This window comes from Carcharhinus amblyrhynchos, chromosome 1, assembly GCF_965287045.1.
Source record: "Carcharhinus amblyrhynchos chromosome 1, sCarAmb.v2.hapA, whole genome shotgun sequence".
NCBI classification, from domain to species: domain Eukaryota; kingdom Metazoa; phylum Chordata; class Chondrichthyes; order Carcharhiniformes; family Carcharhinidae; genus Carcharhinus; species Carcharhinus amblyrhynchos.
Genome location: NC_137324.1, coordinates 18,829,800 through 18,847,249, shown reverse-complemented (window position 1 = coordinate 18,847,249; position 17,450 = coordinate 18,829,800). Strand labels below are relative to the sequence as shown.

Sequence of the window (17,450 nt, the reverse complement as noted above, 5' to 3'; positions counted from 1 at the left end):
AAAGCCTGTTAACTCTCAGAGTCACTGTCCTCCAGATTCTTTGGTGGCCAGTGCTCGATAAATATTATATGTGCATGTGTACACATATTTAATACATAGTTAATTGTTCAGTTCTGACAAATTCTTCGGCCAGGATTTTCCAGTCCTGCTCGCCCCAAGACCGGAAATTCCCACCCGAGGTCAACGGACCTTTGCATAGTCCTTGTCCTGCCCACTATGATCCCCATGGCAGGCAGGACAGGAAAACTTTGCCCTTGGAGTCAACATGCAATTTTGGCTTTCACGGATATTTTAAAATGAGTGATAGTTGCTCAGTTGCACATCTCTCCCAGTTTTCCCTTCCAATAAAGTTAAAACAAATGAAAATCGGGAAGATTTAAAACAGATATTAATCAATATCAGCTGTTGTGCTTTATCAGCCAATGACTAAATTATCATCTACATTTAAATTGGTCTGCCCTTGCAATTCATGTTGTTACAACAATGTTCTAATTCACAGGTGTCCAAACTGCAAACTCTTTGGTGGCACAGTGGTTAGCACTGCTGCCTCACAGCGCTAGGGACCCGGGTTCAATTCCCAGCTTGGGTCACTGTCTGTGTGGAGTTTGCATGTCCTTCTTGTGTCTGCATGGGTTTCCTCCAGGTGCTCTGGTTTCCTCCCACAGTTCAGAAGATGTGCTGGTTAGGTGCATTGACCGTGCTAAATTCTCCCTCAGTGTACCTGAACAGGCACCAGAGTGTGGCGACTAGGCGATTTTTACTGTAACTTCATTGTGAGTGTTAATGTAAGCCTACTTGTGACAATAATAAATAAATAAACTGTTCCATCTCTCGAACACCAGTTAACTTATCTTTCTTATTGGCTAGCTTAGCCGTTGTGAATTGCTCTTCAGCTTGATTCTTTGAAAAGGGGTGGTGTCACTTTATTGTGAGATGTATCTTAAATCAGAATATCAGGATTCATTGCTGGCCAAGAACGTGAAATCCATGCAAATCAATGGGACCATAGGCTTAAATGTTAAATGCAATGAGCAAGGCTCCATGGACACACAATCTCGTCCACAAGCAGTGAGATCCCTTACTTTTGCTTTGTATCTGCTCATTTGGATGCTGAAGAAATGATATCTGGAGAATTACAGGTAATGAAACTCACTCCTGCATTAGTATCATCCGTCCAGTTTTCAGGCTGTGATTTAACTAATGATCTAGGAATTTCTAAAATGTAAAAGCAATCATTTCCAACCAGTATTCAAAATGCTCTGTATTGCAAGAAAAAATCACCTGGTGTTACGGAACTTGAATGTTGCTGAAAAAAAAGGCATGCTGTTGAAGTTTTTCATCTTGAACTCATCAGGACGGATACAAGAAAGTCAAATTTCAAAGGAAACAATAATTTATACTGTATGAGAAAAAGGATGCTGATTGGTCGGCATATCGACTCCAATTGGCCAAGGTGTCACTGTGAATTTGAGATTGGCTAGCACCTACTGAGCAATCCTGAGCGTGCCAAGGATTACACTAACAACCAATTTACAATTATCATTTGGGCTCACAATGTGGCTCACTGACTGTGGCTGGAAGCTACATAAATTTAGACACAGGGATGCGTCCCCTGCAGGCAATAAGAACATGTCCAGGCAGTGCACTTTGCTAAATTAAACAAAAAACATGGGAGAACATTAAACAAAAAACATGGGAAAACCTTGAGCACTTTGCATGGCAATACCTCAACCAATCAGCACCCGTTTCTTGTATAGTATATAAATTTTTGCTCCTGTTGAAACTTGTCATAGTTGTTGTCTGTCCTGATGGGAGGAATACAAGTCTTGAATTCCTACAGTGCAGATGGAGGCCATTCAGCCCATTGAGTCTGCACCAACCATGATCTCACCCAGGCCCTATGCCCATTACCCCACATATTTACCCTGCTAATCCCCCTGACACTAGGGTCAATTTAGCATGGCCAATCAACTGAACCTGCACGTCTTTGGAGGTAGATGATGGGTAGGATTGTCTAGCCGTGCTCACCCTGAAACCGGAGAATCCCGTCGGAGGTCAACAGACCTTTGCATGATCTGTGTCCCACCCGCTATGAATCTCTTGGCGGATGAGATGGGAAAATCCAGCCTGACATGTCTCTTTCCTTATGGCAGTACATGGTCTGTATTGTCCTGCTAAGTACGTGGAGACCTCGCTCATTCGAGCTTTGCGGTTAAATCTCATCACAAACAGAGCAAGCTGCGATTCCACCACCCACTGCCCTGCCCCCTTCCTACTGATGGGCTTGGCAGCCGCAATCTCAGCGACGTTGTTCCAAAGTTGCAGCTCTGCCTTTGTAACCCTGGCCCCCGTTTTCTGCTGTTTTGCTGACTGTAATTAAGCTCAGTGCTCCGAGGCCATCTGTTTGGCCCTGTGGTTGGCTGCTCCAATGCTGGAAACCTCTGCTGGCTGGCACTGAAAAGGAGAAGGCAGCAGAACCCAAATCAGTCTGCGCGCTCACACTGCTTAGTTAGATTAGAGTTTGACCGGCTCTAATGAGCAGTAACCGCCTCACCGACTGATTGAGAAATCCACAGCAGCCATATGGCAGAAGCCGCTCTGTAAACACAAAATAATTAGCATGATTCTCCTCATCAGTTTTTCTTTTTAACACCGAGAATTTTTCATACAAATCACTGCCCGTCACTCAAATGGTTTCATGACAGAAAAAAACACTCAGTTCCTGGCAGGTCCAGCCATCACCTGGCTGAATGCTGAGTTACAAAGAGGTTGCAGAGTCTAATTGTCAGCCTGTGTTGTACTAACCGATCTCCAATTTGGTAGCTGTCGGGGAGTTGCACTTGGCCCCCAGCACCAATGGATTGCATGCACACGTGTTAATAGGATCTCGGGAAGGGACACGGTGCGTGGCAAGGGTGGCACAGTGGTTAGCACTGCTGCCCTCACAGTGCCAGGAATCTGGGTTCAGTTGTGGCCTTGGGTCACTGTCTGTGCGGAGTTTGCACTTTCTCCCTGTGTCTGCTTACCCCAGTCCAACGCCGGCATTTCTGCATCATGGCTACGAGGCAGCAGTGCTAACCACTGTGCCAACCCTGGACGATTGGGAATTGGCTGCAAATATTCCCCCCCTTGTGGAGTAGCCCTTCATCCTCACTGTGCACGCCCCGAGGTGAAAACTAGGTAGGTAGACACTGCTACCCAATGTGGACTGAACTATCCTCTATAGGAGTCAGTGCCTGAGGGAGAGAGAGAGAAAGGTTGTTCTTTGATTACGTGCAATCATTTATTGTGTTTTACAGGATAAATGATGCTCATTAGCAGGCTCAAAATCCACTCGGCACCTTCCAGATTTGACACATTTTTGTCTTCCTGACAGATGTGAGGCCGCATTTCCGTAGCAACGCAGCATCACACATTTGCAGCCATTATAACCTTTCGCAAAATTCTTTCAAAATAAGCATCGCCTCCTATGAGACAGACAGCTACCCCATGCCATGCCATAACCAACCCAGCAGAAATTGAAGTTCCTTAATGATCAGTTGAAATTAGCAGCAGTTGTGTCCCTGCTGCTCCATATTTTTCTCTTCTGTCACAGCTCCTTTAATAATCAAAGTTTGTCATGTAAGTCTGTGATTAAAATAATTATTACTGAGTTAGACACTGGCTGTTCGTATCAGGGGCACTAGTTCACATTCAGCTGAGGTTAATGGAATCAAACTCTCCTCCGTTTTAGCTGCACAGGGCCCCAATGAAACACCAGGTTTGTTTTAACAGTCAAAGGTGTGTGTGTGTGTGTGTGTGTGTGTGTGTGTGTGTGTGTGTGTGTGTGTGTGTGTGTGTGTGTGGGTGTGTGTGGGGCGGGGGGGGGGTGGTTGTTGTCGGTGGGCACGATGGTCAGACATCTCTGCAGGAGTCCCTCAGTGTAGTGTCCCTAAGCCCAACCATCTTCAGCTGCTTCATCAATGACCTTCCCTCCGTCATAAGGTCAGAAGCAGGATTGTTCAACGATGACTGCACAATGTTCAGCACCATTCACAACTCCTCAGATACTGATACCATGTTCAAATGCAACAAGATCTAGACAAGCTCCAGGCTTGGGCTGACAAATGGCAAGTAACATTTGCATGACACATGCCAGGCAATGACCATCACCAATAAGAGACTCTCGAATCACTGCCCTTGACATTCAATGGTGTTACCATCACTGAATCCCCCACCATCAACATCCTTGGGGTTACCATTGACCAGAAACTCAACGGGACTCACCACATAAACAGTGGCTACAAGAGCAGGTCAGAAGTTAGGTGAGTAACTCACCTCCAGACTCTCCAAAGCCTACCCACCATCTAAAAGGCATAAGTGTACTAGAATACTTCCCACTTGCCTTGATGGTTGCAGTTCCAAGATCACTCAAGAAGAAAGCCCTCAACTCTCAGGCTGGCTCTCTTCGACTTCGATAGCCACATCTGTAACTTGTTCATATCGGATTTTTAATGTAATAAATGTCTCAAAGCCCTAAGCAGGAGCATAATTGAACAAACATCGACACTATGCAAAAAGGGGGGCTACTAGGATAAATCTTTGGCCAGAGAAGTTAATATTAAGGAGCACCTTAAAGGAGGAAAGTAAAGAATGGAGATGCTTGGGGAAAGCTTGGGGCTGAGACAACTATTGGCATGGCTGCTAACTGAATAAATTAATTTTTCTGAGAGATAGCAAAATCTAAATTGGCATCTATTCAGATGATAAGAAAAAGGGACAAAGGTTGGCATCATGCCTTAAGCTCTGATGTTTGCTTTCTAAATGGCAATTAAAACATTAATGATTAATGCGTCTGCATCATGAGACACAATGGAAGGGTGGAAAAACATGAACTACAGTTTCACAATACAGACTTCAGGACCAAGATTTTACTTGCATGCAAAATTGCTGCCCAACTATAGTGGGGTTTGTACCTGCTGAAGATAATCTGATGGGTTTTCCCTGTGTCAAAGCAATTTACACAATGGTTGAATTGAAGGGTGGTGCTTCTGAACTCAGAAGCAGGGCAGAATGGAAGTACGGCAGACGTGTGTGGTAGGTTAAAGGAACAGGGCAACTGGCAAAAAACAAGAACGTGTGATAGTGAAACAGTGTGAAATTGGTGATTCAAAGTCCTTTACATCAATTCCGTGTGCATTTGTGGCCATTTGTTATATCCTTGCATAGCAATACTGGATGTCTGTTGCCTTTTAAAGGAGGCAGTGCTATATTGGTGTTATCACTGGATTAACAATCCAGAGACCTAGGATATTGCTCAAAGCACCTGTGTTCAAAACCACCTTGGTAGACGGTGAAATTTGAATTCAGTAAAAATCTGGAATTAAAAATCTAATGACGACCAGTTGTCGATAGCTGTAAAAAAAAAACATCTGGTTCACTACTGTCCTTTAGGGCAGGAAATCTGCCATCCTTATCTGAAAGACTCCTTCTGCTAAATCAACAGTCAGGCCTACATGTGACACCAGAGCCTTAGTGATGTGATGGACTCTCAACTGCCCTCTGAAATGGAGGGGTATTTACCTGCTCTGGTCTGCACATGATTCACAGCAATGTGGTTCACTCTTAAATGCCCTCAGAGATGGGCAATAAATGCTGGCCCAGCCAGTGATGGCCCACAACCCTTGAACAAATTTGCTAAAAAGATATCCTCTACAACTTATGTGGCAATTGCCATTGCACTTGTGCCATGTTTAAAATCGATCCAATATTATTTGGGCAGGGCACTTCCTTTGGACACGATGGCTGAAAGCATGCCCGGGACAAAAACGGACAGCAGTAACAAGTTTCTGTCCCCACGTGCCAGGGCACTTCCTGAATCTGGCCAAAGAAACAAAGATAAAATCTTGGCTTTCTTTTGCCCCATAAAAACACAACAAGTGGGGCAGGTTGACTAGTTCAAAACACAGAAAATATATGATCCTCTAAAGGAACACCAGTACATCTTTTTAAAAAAAATAAATAAAAGCAGAGTGCTGGAAATGCACACCATGCTCTTAACATCTGAGCCAAAAAAAAAAAGCAGGATTTCCCAATGGAAAATTAAATTATCGCACTCAAACAGGCCACTTACTGTGCTCACAATGCACTGGTCGAACACGCTACATAGACTCTGCCGACAACTCAGTGAAACACTTTGAATCAATAACTGCTTTTATACGCTTTGTTATGCCCGTGAGCTAGTCACAGGGCTGCTGAGGACAGCTTCAGACTGTATAATACACAGAAACATCACAAAAATCACAGAGCTTCATCAATCTGAATTAAAAGAACAGCATTAAATCAGTTAACAACTTTGAATTCATTCACAGTAAAATGCACCCTCCGGTCTAAAATTATACTCAGACTGCAAGCAATCCTGTTTTTTTAATTTGCAGTAAACATTCACGGACTTTCATGACACTGGCAGGGTAGCAGGGGAGCAATTCACTCCATAATTTACCATTAAGTCATGCCACTGTCAAAGTGCATTGTGAGGGTGAAGCATATGCAGAGTAGCAGCACAGTGGTTAGCACTGCTGCCTCACAACGTCAGGGACCCAGGTTCGATTCCCGGCTTGGGTCACCGTCTGTGTGGAGTCTGCACATTCTCCCCATGTCTTGCATGCGTTTCCTCTGGGTGCTTTAGTTTCCTCCCACAGTCCAAAGATGTGTGGGTTAGGTGGATTGGCTATGCTAAATTGCCAGGATAAATGCATGGGGTTACTGGAATAGGGCCTGGGTGGGATTGTGGTCGGTGCAAACCTGATGGACCGAATGACCTCCTTCTGCACTATTGGATTTTATGATTCAACAAGACACTGACTACCAGCAGCTGAGGTACATCTGCAATGGACTTGAAGGACAGACAAGGCAACATCCTGCTGACCACTACCTTTCTTCTCTCCCTCAGCTGAGTAATCAATGCATCTTAATGTTGACTATCATTTGGAAGGAACACAGAGTAGCAAGAGCACAGAATGTACTCCGTGGAGAGACTTCAATGTCTGTCACCAAAAATGGCTCAGTGACATCCCTACTGACTGTTGATTTAGCAGAAGGAGTTCTTCAGGTATAGACAATAAAATGAAACAAAACTTACTCTAACTTTTAAATCAGTGAAAAAAGTTTAACATATCAAAATCATTGCAACCTTTCTCTAGGTCATTCCAAACCCCAGCAGCTCTTTATTTATAATGAGTCAGCTCGTCAGCTGACCACCTCATCATTTTGTCATTGGTGGCATAGTTTACTGGGTCAGCTGACTCTTACAGCAAGTTACCATTGGTCACTACAACAGATGCAATGTTATCATCGGTTACATTCTAACACTGACTGAACTGGCCAAGTCCTGAGGGGTGCAGTTACCAAACTGGGTCTGCAGCAGGTGTGAGGAATAAACCAACTTAAGGACTTGGCCAGTTCAGTCAGTGTTAGAATGTAACCAATGATAACATTGCATCTGTTGTAGTGACCAATGGTAACTTGCTGTAAGAGTCAGCTGACCCAGTCACCTATTTCACCAATGACAAAATGATGTGGTGATCAGCTGACACATTGTAAATAAGGAATTGCTGGGTTTGGAATGGCCTAGGGAAAGGTTGCAATGATGTTGCTTTATTAAACCTTTTTTCACTGATTTAAAAGTTGGAATAAGTTTTGTTTCATCAATCTACCTGTTGCAAATGCATCTGTCCATGGCACTGCATGGTCCTGTGGAGAAAAAGTCCATCTTGCCAAATGGGGCAGACTCCGAATGGATCTATCAATTGGACTGAGCTGGGAATTCCGCGATGAGGAACTCATCTTCTGATATCCCAATACATGTTGACTAATTACAATGCATAAGACAGGACTGTGTTTACTTTAATTAATTCTTGGGATATGGGCCTGCATTTATGGCCCAAATCAAAGTGTTTGGAATAAGGTGGTGGTGAGCTGACTCCTTGAACGGTTGCAGTCCATGTGGTGTGGGTACACCCAAAGTGCTGTTAGGGAGGGATTCCAGGATTTTGACCCAGAGACAATGAAGGAAAAGATATATTTCCAAGTTAGGATGGGGAGTGATGAGATTTTCTTGCTTGGATGATTGCAGCTCCAGTAATACGCAACAAGTTCAACATCATCAGCACAAAAGCAGTGTGCTTGACTGGCACCTCATGCACCACCTTGCACATTCACTTCCTTTACCGCTGGCATGTAGTGGCAACAGTGTGTGTGCAATCTACAAGATGCACTGCAGCAATTGTGCCTTGGTCCTTTAGTCAAGCCCTTCCAAACCCATGACAATCACCATCACCTCAAGATCAATCACCAATGGATGATAAATACTGGCCTTGCCAGCAACATTTACATCTTTTGAAAAGAATTTGAAAAATGGTGTCAACAATCAGTGATATTGCTACATGCCAAACATCTGTGGAATGTGAGTGTGATGTGAAAACATCACCGTGTAACAGTGTGACTATAAGCTGGGGTGCCCTCATCCATAATGTGTGAGACCTTCATTAAGTGGTTGAAATCTATGTGCAGCAATTGTCTTCAATACCAGATGTGAGGTTCCTTGTGTCTCTCAGCAGTGAAGCATTGAGCTTTGAGCTAATCCGTGTAAAATGGTTTGGCGGCATGGTGGCACAGAGGTTAGCACTGCTGCCTCACAGTTTCATGCACTCAGGTTCGAAGCCCAGCTTGGGTCACTGTCTGTGTGGAGTCTGCACGTTCTCCTCGTATCTGCCTGGGTTTCGTCCTGTTTCGTTTCCCCGGTCTGAAAGACCCTGGAATCCCTTCCTAACAGCACTTTGGGTGTACCTACACCACATGGACTCAACCATTCAAGGAGTCAGCTCACTACCACCTTATTCCAAACACTTCGAGATGGGCCATAAGTGTGGGCCCATATCCCAAGAATTAATTAAAGTAAACACAATCCTGTCTTATGCATTGTAGTTAGTCAACATGTATTGGGAACTCAGAAGGTGAGTTCCTCATCGCGGAATTCCCAGCTCAGTCCAGTTGATAGATCATTCCGGAGTCTATCCCATTTGGCAAGATGGAAGTGTCCTCAATGTGAAGATGGGACTTGTTCTCCACAGGACCATGAAGTGCCATGGACAGCTGCATTTGCAACAGGTAGAATGCTGGTTAGGTGCATTAGCCGTGCTAGGTCCTCCCTCAGTGTACCCGAACAGGCGCCTGAGTGTGGCGACTAAGGGATTTTAATAGTAACTTCATTGCAGTGTAAACGTAAGCCTACTTGTGACACTAATTAAATAAACTTAAAACTTAAAAACTTGAGAAATATGCTAACTATGCTTTTCTCTTTACTTCTTGAAAAATGCTGGGGTTTTTTTTGTCTCCATGTCTCAGATTACACTCAGAAATGAGCCCTGGCTCCCTAAATCCCATAAGATATTTTCACTTGTCTAAACACCTCAGTGTATTAGAAGCATCTCTCAGATTTAACAAAGAATCCTCTTCAGTTCATTTCATTGCTGATGAGCCCTATGTGAAATCGATGAGGGGGAGGAGAATAATAACCCCACAACAACTCACACTAACGCACCTGGCAAAGTACTTGGCAATAGCAAAAACAAAACTCCAAAACTAAGTCTGAAATAGGCTGTAAGCCGAGACTTGTCAATGTGGATGCTGAACTTTTCCAATGTTATTGGGTGGCTCAGTGGTTAGCATTGTTGTCTCACAGCGCCAGGGATCTGGGTTCAGTTCCGGCCTCGAGCCACTGTCTACGCGGAGTTTGCGCATCCCCCGTGTCTGCTCTCGTGGGTTTCCTCCGGGTGCTCCTGTTTCCTCCCACAGTCCAAAAGTGTACGGGTTAGGTTGATCGTCCATGCTAAGTTGAGTCTAGTGTCAGGGGGATTAGCAGGATAAATATGTGGGGTTATGGGAATAGGGTCTGGATCTGATTGTGGTCAGTGCAGACTCGATGGGCTGAATGGCCTCCTTCAGCACTGTAGGATTCTATGATCCTATCTGGCCTACTGCCCAGCAATGCTAGCACACTATAAGCCTTTTTCATGGCTCTATCCACTTGAGTGGCAACCTTCAGAGATCTGTGGATATGAACCGCAAGATCTCTCAGTTCCTCCACATTCCTCAGAACCCTGCTGTTCGCTAAGGAGAGGGGCCATGTTTTTGAGGAGGAGTGCGTGATACACGCTGATCAGATGGAGGAAGTAGATGTTCTGAGGGAGGATGCATTAGCAATTTTGAAAAACCTGAGGATCGATAAGTCCCCTGGGCCAGATGGGATACATCCTAAGCTACTTTGGGAGGCAAGGGATGAGACTGCGGAGCCTTTAGCTTTGATCTTTGGGTCGTCACTGTCCATGGGGATTGTACCAGAGGACTGGAGAGTGGTGAATGTTGTTCCTGTCTTCAAGAAAGGAAATAGGAATGACCCTGGTAATTATAGGCCAGCTAGTCTTACTTCAGTGGTCAGTAAGTTAATGGAAAGGGTCCTGGGAGATAGGAGTTATGGCCATTTGGAAAGATTCAGTTTAATCCAGGGTAGTCAGCACAGTTTCGTGAGGGGTAAGTCCTGCCTCACAAATTTGATTGAATTCTTTGTGGAGGTAACTAAGTGTATAGACGAAGGTAGAGCAGTTGATGTCATATACATGGATTTTAGTAAGAAGTTTGATAAGGTTCCCCATAGTAGGCACATGAAGAAGGTAAGGAGGTGTGGGATAGAAGGAAATTTGGCTGATTGGATAAGTAACTGGCTGTCTCATAGAAGATAGAGGGCGGTGGTGGAGGGAAAATTTTCAGACTGGAGGCCAGTTACCAGCGGTGTACCACAGGGGTCAGGGCTGGGTCCTCTGCTATTTGTGATTTTTATTAATGACTTGGAAAAAGGGGCTGAAGGGTGGGTTAGTAAATTTGCTGTCGACACCAAGATTGGTGGAGTAGTGGATGAGGTGGAGGGCTTTTGCAGGCCACAAACAGACATTGATAGGATGCAGAGCTGGGCCGAAAAGTGGCAGATGGAGTTTAATGTTGATAAGTGCGAGGTGATTCATTTTGGTAGGACAAACTTGAATGTGGATTACAGGGTCAATGGCAAGGTTCTGAGGAATGTGGAGGAACAGAGAGATCTTGGGATTCATATCCACAGATCTCTGAAGATTGCGACTCAAGTGGATAGAGCCGTGAAGAAGGCTTGTAGTGTGTTATCGTTTATTAACAGGGGGTTTGAGTTTAAGAGCAGTGGGGTTACGCTGCAACTATACCAGATGTTGGTGAGACCACATTTGGAATATTGTGTGCAGTTCTGGTCACCTCACTATAAGAAAGATATGGAAGCATTGGAGAGAGTATAGATGAGATTTACCAGGATGCTGCCTGGTTTGGAGGGTTGGTCTTATGAGGAAAGGTGGAGGGAGCTGGGGCTTTTCTCTTTGGAGCAGAAGAGAATGAGAGGCCACTTAATAGAGGTTTATAACGTGATGAGGGGGATAGATGGAGTGGGCATGCAGAGACTATTTCCTCGGGTGGATGTAGCTGTTACTAGGGGACATAACTTTAAGGTTCATGGTGGGAGATATAGGAGGGATATCCGAGGTAGATTCTTCACTCAGAGAATGACTGGGGTGTGGAATACACTGCCTGCTGTGATAGTGGAATCGGACACTTTAGGAACTTTCAAGCAGTTATTGGTTAGGCACATGGAGCACACCAGAATTATAGGGAGTGGGATAGCTTGATCTTGGGTTTGGACATAGCTTGGCACAACTTTGAGGGCTGAAGGGTCTGTACTGTGCTGTACTGTTCGATGTTCTATGTTCTAACCCTGCTGCATCTCCTGTGTCGTTGACAGAAATGATGACATATTATATATATAAAGTGTTTTTATTTGTCTACAACTTAAAGATCACTTTCTTTAACTCCAAAATGGGTTTATGGGCAGCATGGTAACACAACGGTTAGCACTGCTGCCTCACAGATCCAGGGACCTGCGTTCAATTCCTGTCTTGGGTGCCTGTGTGGAGTTTGCATGTTCTCCCCGTGTCCACGTGGGTTTCCTCTGGGTGCTCTGGTTTCCTCCCAAAGTCATGATGTGGGTATCACGGGCATTCAGCCTCTGACCTTCGGGTAAGCATTCTCCAAGGCGGCCTTCACAACACACGACAGCGCAGAGTCGCTGAGCAGAGACTGATAGCCAAGTTCCGCACACATGAGGACGGTCTCAACAGGGATCTTGGGTTCATGTCGCACTATCTGTAACCCCCGTGACTTGCCTGGGTTTGCAAAACCTCACTTACTGTACTGTCTGGAGACAATACACATCTCTTTAAACTGTGATCAGTGCTCCTACCACTCACATTATCAGCCACTTCAGGTCTTGAACAGCAGGTTAGGTGTAAGGATTCGCATTTTAATCAGTAATCTCTAAACTGTCTGTGCTTTATATGCTCTGTCTGAGGCCAGAACTCTCCATTCACCTGACGAAGAGGGTAACCCCTCGAAAGCTTGCGAGTATATTATCAAATAAATAGGTTGGACTAAAACCTGGTGTTGTCAGACTTTTTACTGTGTTCCTCCCAAAGTCCAGAGTCCAGAGATGTACAGGTTAGGTGAATTGGCCGTTAAATTTTCCTTAATGTCAAGGGATTAACAGGGTAAATACCTGAGGTTATGTGGATAGGGCCTGGATACGATTGTTGGCGATGCAGACTCGATGGGCTGAATGGCCTCCTTCTGCACTGTAGGGATTCTATGATTCAAAAATGGCAGTGGAAAATGGAGCCCAGATGACCCTTTGTCAGAGCTAAAATGCATAGAAAATGGGAGATATTTATACTGCACGGTGAGGGAATGAAAGATGAGTCATAGCCACAAAAACAAGGGGAAAGGCTGCTAATGGCAGTCCATAGAGAGAATGAAACTGCTTTCCATTTTTCTCTTAGTGTTGGATTGCCTTTATACACTGGATGTCCATCTTTTAACCTTGTTCAACTTCACCTCAAGTAAACTTTCTGGATCCTAGTTTAAATGAGGTTCAACCAATTTATTACAAGTGAGCGCTGTGTGTGACATTAAAGCTGATGGTGGGTGCATGCCATTTAGAATTTATCTTTGTGTTTTTCTAATGTGAAGAGTAAGTGAAGACGTTGGTTGCAGGTTATAGATGCCTGTTCCAGGTAGTATTATGCATTGTCACAAGACAGTTCTCTCTTTGCATGCATTAAATCCAATGCTACAGTGGTTACCTAATTCTGGTGACCTACCAGCTGACATAATATTTTCATTAAAGTTTGAAGATCAAGAAAAGATTTCAAAGAATTATTATAGTTATACATCTCTTGGTGAAGTCTAGCATGGTAAGTGGTGTTTAAAATAGAAAAACATTCATTTATCCAGTGCCTTTCATGACTTATATGGGCCTTTTGAAGTGTGCTCAGTGGAGTAAAACTTGAAGTAAACTTGTTAGCCAATTTGCAAAGCCACAGAATGGTTTGAAGACGTCACCAGCTTTGTGCCCAGGTAAAGTTTCTTTAAGTAATGTTTGTAGGAGCCATTTATAAGTTCCTTTATGATCTATCAATGCACCACCAGCAGGCAAGGCTGCACTTTGGGTTAACACAGTTGGGGAAGGGAGTGACTTATTTGTAATGCATTAATAGGTGCCAGGAAAATAGCTTGGGTTGGATTGTTTTTCAGGTATTCAAGATACATTTCCTTTTCTGCTAACGGCACATCAAACGTGACATTGACCACATATAGTTAGTTGTATGAAAGATTGTTTTTTGCAAACCTAGGGCAAATGAATGTAATAATGCCCAAGTTCTCAGGCTGACTGACAGATACAAGTCAAATCAGAGAGAGGCAGTGGCACAGTGAGGTTGTCACTGGTAATCCAGAGACTCAGAGTAATGCTCTGGGAACCCGGATTCGAATCCCACCATGGTAATAAAAATACATAATTAAAACTCTAATGATGACCATGAAACGATTGTCATAAAAACACACCTGGTTCATTAATGTCCTTTGGGGAAGGCAACCCACCATGTTTGGCTGGCATGTGACTCCAGACACACAGCATTGTGATTAGCTCTCAACTACCCTCTGAAATAGACTAACAAGCCACAGGAATGGTGGGAATCCGGAATGTACTGCCTGGGGAAGGTAGTCAAGCTCAGAAACTTTTAAATATTTGGGTGACCACTTGAAATATCTTAATATGCAAGGATATGGGACAAATGCATGAAAATGGGATTAGTGCGCCTATAGTGGTAGATATTGTCGGTGCAGACTTGATCGGTCAAAGGGCCTATTCTGCACTCGATGACTTAGTTCAAGGGGAATTAGGGATGGGCGATAAATGCTGGCCCAGTCAACAATGCACAGATCCAGTAAATAAGGAAAAAAGGCAGGTCAGTTTTAATTGCTCCTGCCATGCAGGGAAGGGGTACCAGCAGGTCAGCCCATCTGTTCTATCCTTCAGCCAACAACATCAAACATTAGCTGGTCATGATGACAGCGCTCTTTGTGCTGTGTATAAATTGGCTGCTGCCTTTTTCTGAAACATAACAGTATCACTTCAAAAAAAAACTTCATTTAATTCTTTGGTGATTGTCCCTTTAAGGTCAACACAGCAGAAAAGGGCCACTTGGTTTGGGTGACCAATTGGAACAATGGATAAACTCCCCAGGGAGTGGTGCTCTCTTAAGCAGGAGACATAGAGAGAACAAGCTTCAGCAAGCTTGAGCCTGCTGAACAATTGTTAGTAATAGTACTTACTGTTGTGAGTAAAGGTTACCATTGTTAGTGATGGTTGGGTGCATTGGCCATGCTAAATTCTCCCACAGTGTCCCCGAACAGGTGCCGGACTGTGGCGACTAGAGGATTTTCACAGCAACTTCATTGCAGTGTTAATGTAAGCCTACTTGTGAAACCAATGAATAAATTTTAATAAATCCTTTCATTAATAAAATCTGTGAAAGGGCATCTTTACAGAAACAAAGTGCTTTGGGGATGCAAAAGAAGCAATAAAAATACAATTTTTATTTAACATGTTGTTGGCTTCACCCAGGATAGCTGCCGGTTGTATAAGTCCCATGTGACACTGTTTGTGAGCAAAGTTACTAAATTTTTTTTATTCATTCGTGGGACAAGGGTATCACTGGCTGGCCTCTATTTATTGCCCATCCCTAGTGGCCCAAGGGCAGTTGAAAGCCAACCACATTGCTGTGAATCTGGAGTCACATGTAGGCCAGACCAGGTAAGGATGGCAAATTTCCTTTCCTAAAGGACATTAGTGACCAGATGGGTTTTTTCCAACAATCGACAATCAGTAGATTCTTAATTCCAGATTTTGTTTTTGAATTCAAATGCTGTGGTGGGATTCGAATCCAGGGTCCCCAGAACATGAGCTGCATTTCTGGATTAGTAGTCTGGTGATAATAACACTAGACCAGGGATGAAGTATTGGGCTTTAGATGACAGTACAGCTTCACTTGGGCTTACACAGGGTTTGATGCCTTCCATAATTGGTTGAGTGTAAGCAAGAAGTTGTCGCTGAAACTCTTTACCTTCAATGGGTATGCCTTTTGTCCTTGAGTTATGAGGATGTTCAGGGTGCCGGGGCGGGGGGGGCGGGGGGGGAGGAGTGGGTGCGTGGGAGGGGGTGGTGGTGCCGTGCACTTACATATTACATCATGAATTGTGCTGATGCTAACCACACTGCTCAGGGCAGATAGTTGCTGCCATTCTGGTGAGAATGTGGTGGCCAGTTGTCCAATGGCCATTGCTCTCAGATACAAAGTAATCAAAAGTGGTGTTAGGGCTAAGTGGCTAGAGCTGAAAACTGTTCCATTGGCCGCAAAACATTCTGAGGCATCCGGAGGTTGTGAAATATAAATGCAAGTCTTTTTTCTTGTTTTACTGCGGAATATTTTTAATAATTGAAACCGTGATTATCGCTAAATCATAAACTGAAATCTGACGTGAGAACGGTACTTCAGATGACTGACAGAATCCTCTTGTCTGCTTCCTCCCATGCAGTTGGATAGTGCTACCTCACTCATCCAGGCTGCCAAGAATCTGATGAATGCGGTGGTTCTGACGGTGAAGGCTTCCTACGTGGCATCCACCAAATACCAGAAGGTGTACGGCACGGCTGCTGTGAACTCTCCCGTGGTGTCCTGGAAAATGAAAGCCCCTGAAAAGAAACCACTGGTGAAGAGGGAGAAGCCAGAAGAGTACCAGACCCGGGTGAGGAGGGGATCACAGAAGAAGCACATTTCCCCAGTGCAAGCCCTTAGCGAGTTCAAGGCGATGGACTCCTTCTAAAGCGGCGGAAACCCTTGTCAGCAGCCCTTTGAAATGACCAACGACGCTGTATTAAAATTCAGCAAAGCAAACTGGATGATGTTCCTCAAATACAAAAATAAATCATTGGCTTATTCCTAAATGAATTGGGACCGATTTGACGTTGGAATAGGATTTAAATTATAGAATTAAAAGGTACATACAATCCGGCATTGCTGTAGTTAAATAAGGGAATAAAATGGGATGGAGCTAAAATGGTTACACAGCTTGCTAACCTGATCTCTGTGTTGAGCTTATAAGGCTTTAATATCAATGCTTGTTTGTTACAAATAATACAGTACTGGACATTAACAACATAAAGCAGATGTGTTCCCTCTGTTTGGTGTAGTATGAAGCACAACGTGTAACTTCAATGGCCTTTTATTTATTTTGTAATCCATACTAATAACTGACCGTATTAGGATATTAGGTTCGTGCTTTCAAGGGAAAACTGAAACCTTATTTATTCAGTGGGCATTGGTAATAATTTCGCAGCCCTGAAGCCTGGTAATTAATGTTACTGACAACAAAAGTGACAACTAATTGTACTTTAACTTTTAACGGTTCTGGAAAGCAGCTCAATGAGCAAGCCCGTAGAATATATAAACCTGTTGCGCTGCCGTCAGCACGGCATTGTGGAATTGTCACACAGGGACAAGGTGCTTGTGATGCGACTCCTTAATGCACTTGAGTGGCCCTGTGTCACTCACTGACAGTGTTGTGATAGGCAGTATATAGTGAGTAATGTGTTAGATTGGACATAACAGTGGATGTAGAATTTTGATTTGCCTGAACTGTAGACTAATCTGTCTTTGTATCCTGACAATAAATCTAATAAACTCTTTGCCCATCCTCATCCACTGAGCTTATTGTGTTTCTTCCTTCCCCCATCGATAGCAAGACGTTTATTTTGTTCATTGATTGCTATAGTCAATGGGTGGCATGGTGGCACAGTGGTCAGCAATGCTGCCTCACAGTGCAAGGGACCCAGGTTCGATTTCTGGCTTGTATGACTATGCGGAGTCTGCATATTTTCCTGGTAGCTGTGTGGGCTTCCACCGGGTGCTCTGGTTTCCTCCCATTACTGAAGGACGTGCTGGGTA

The 17,450-nt window shown here is 44.1% G+C and overlaps 1 protein-coding gene across 2 annotated transcripts in view; it reads left to right on the top strand.

The window, feature by feature from the left end:
* The window catches only part of ctnna2 (catenin (cadherin-associated protein), alpha 2), a 1,308,817-nt gene extending 1,291,614 nt beyond the window's left edge, over positions 1 to 17,203 (top strand). For both annotated transcript variants that reach the window (XM_080195424.1, XM_080195512.1), the window contains one exon: positions 16,042 to 17,203. In XM_080195424.1, the coding sequence (XP_080051550.1) occupies positions 16,042 to 16,329 (288 nt within the window). In that variant the 3' untranslated portion in view covers positions 16,330 to 17,203. The remainder of the gene's footprint in view (positions 1 to 16,041) is intronic.
* Positions 17,204 to 17,450: the final 247 nt, after the last annotated feature.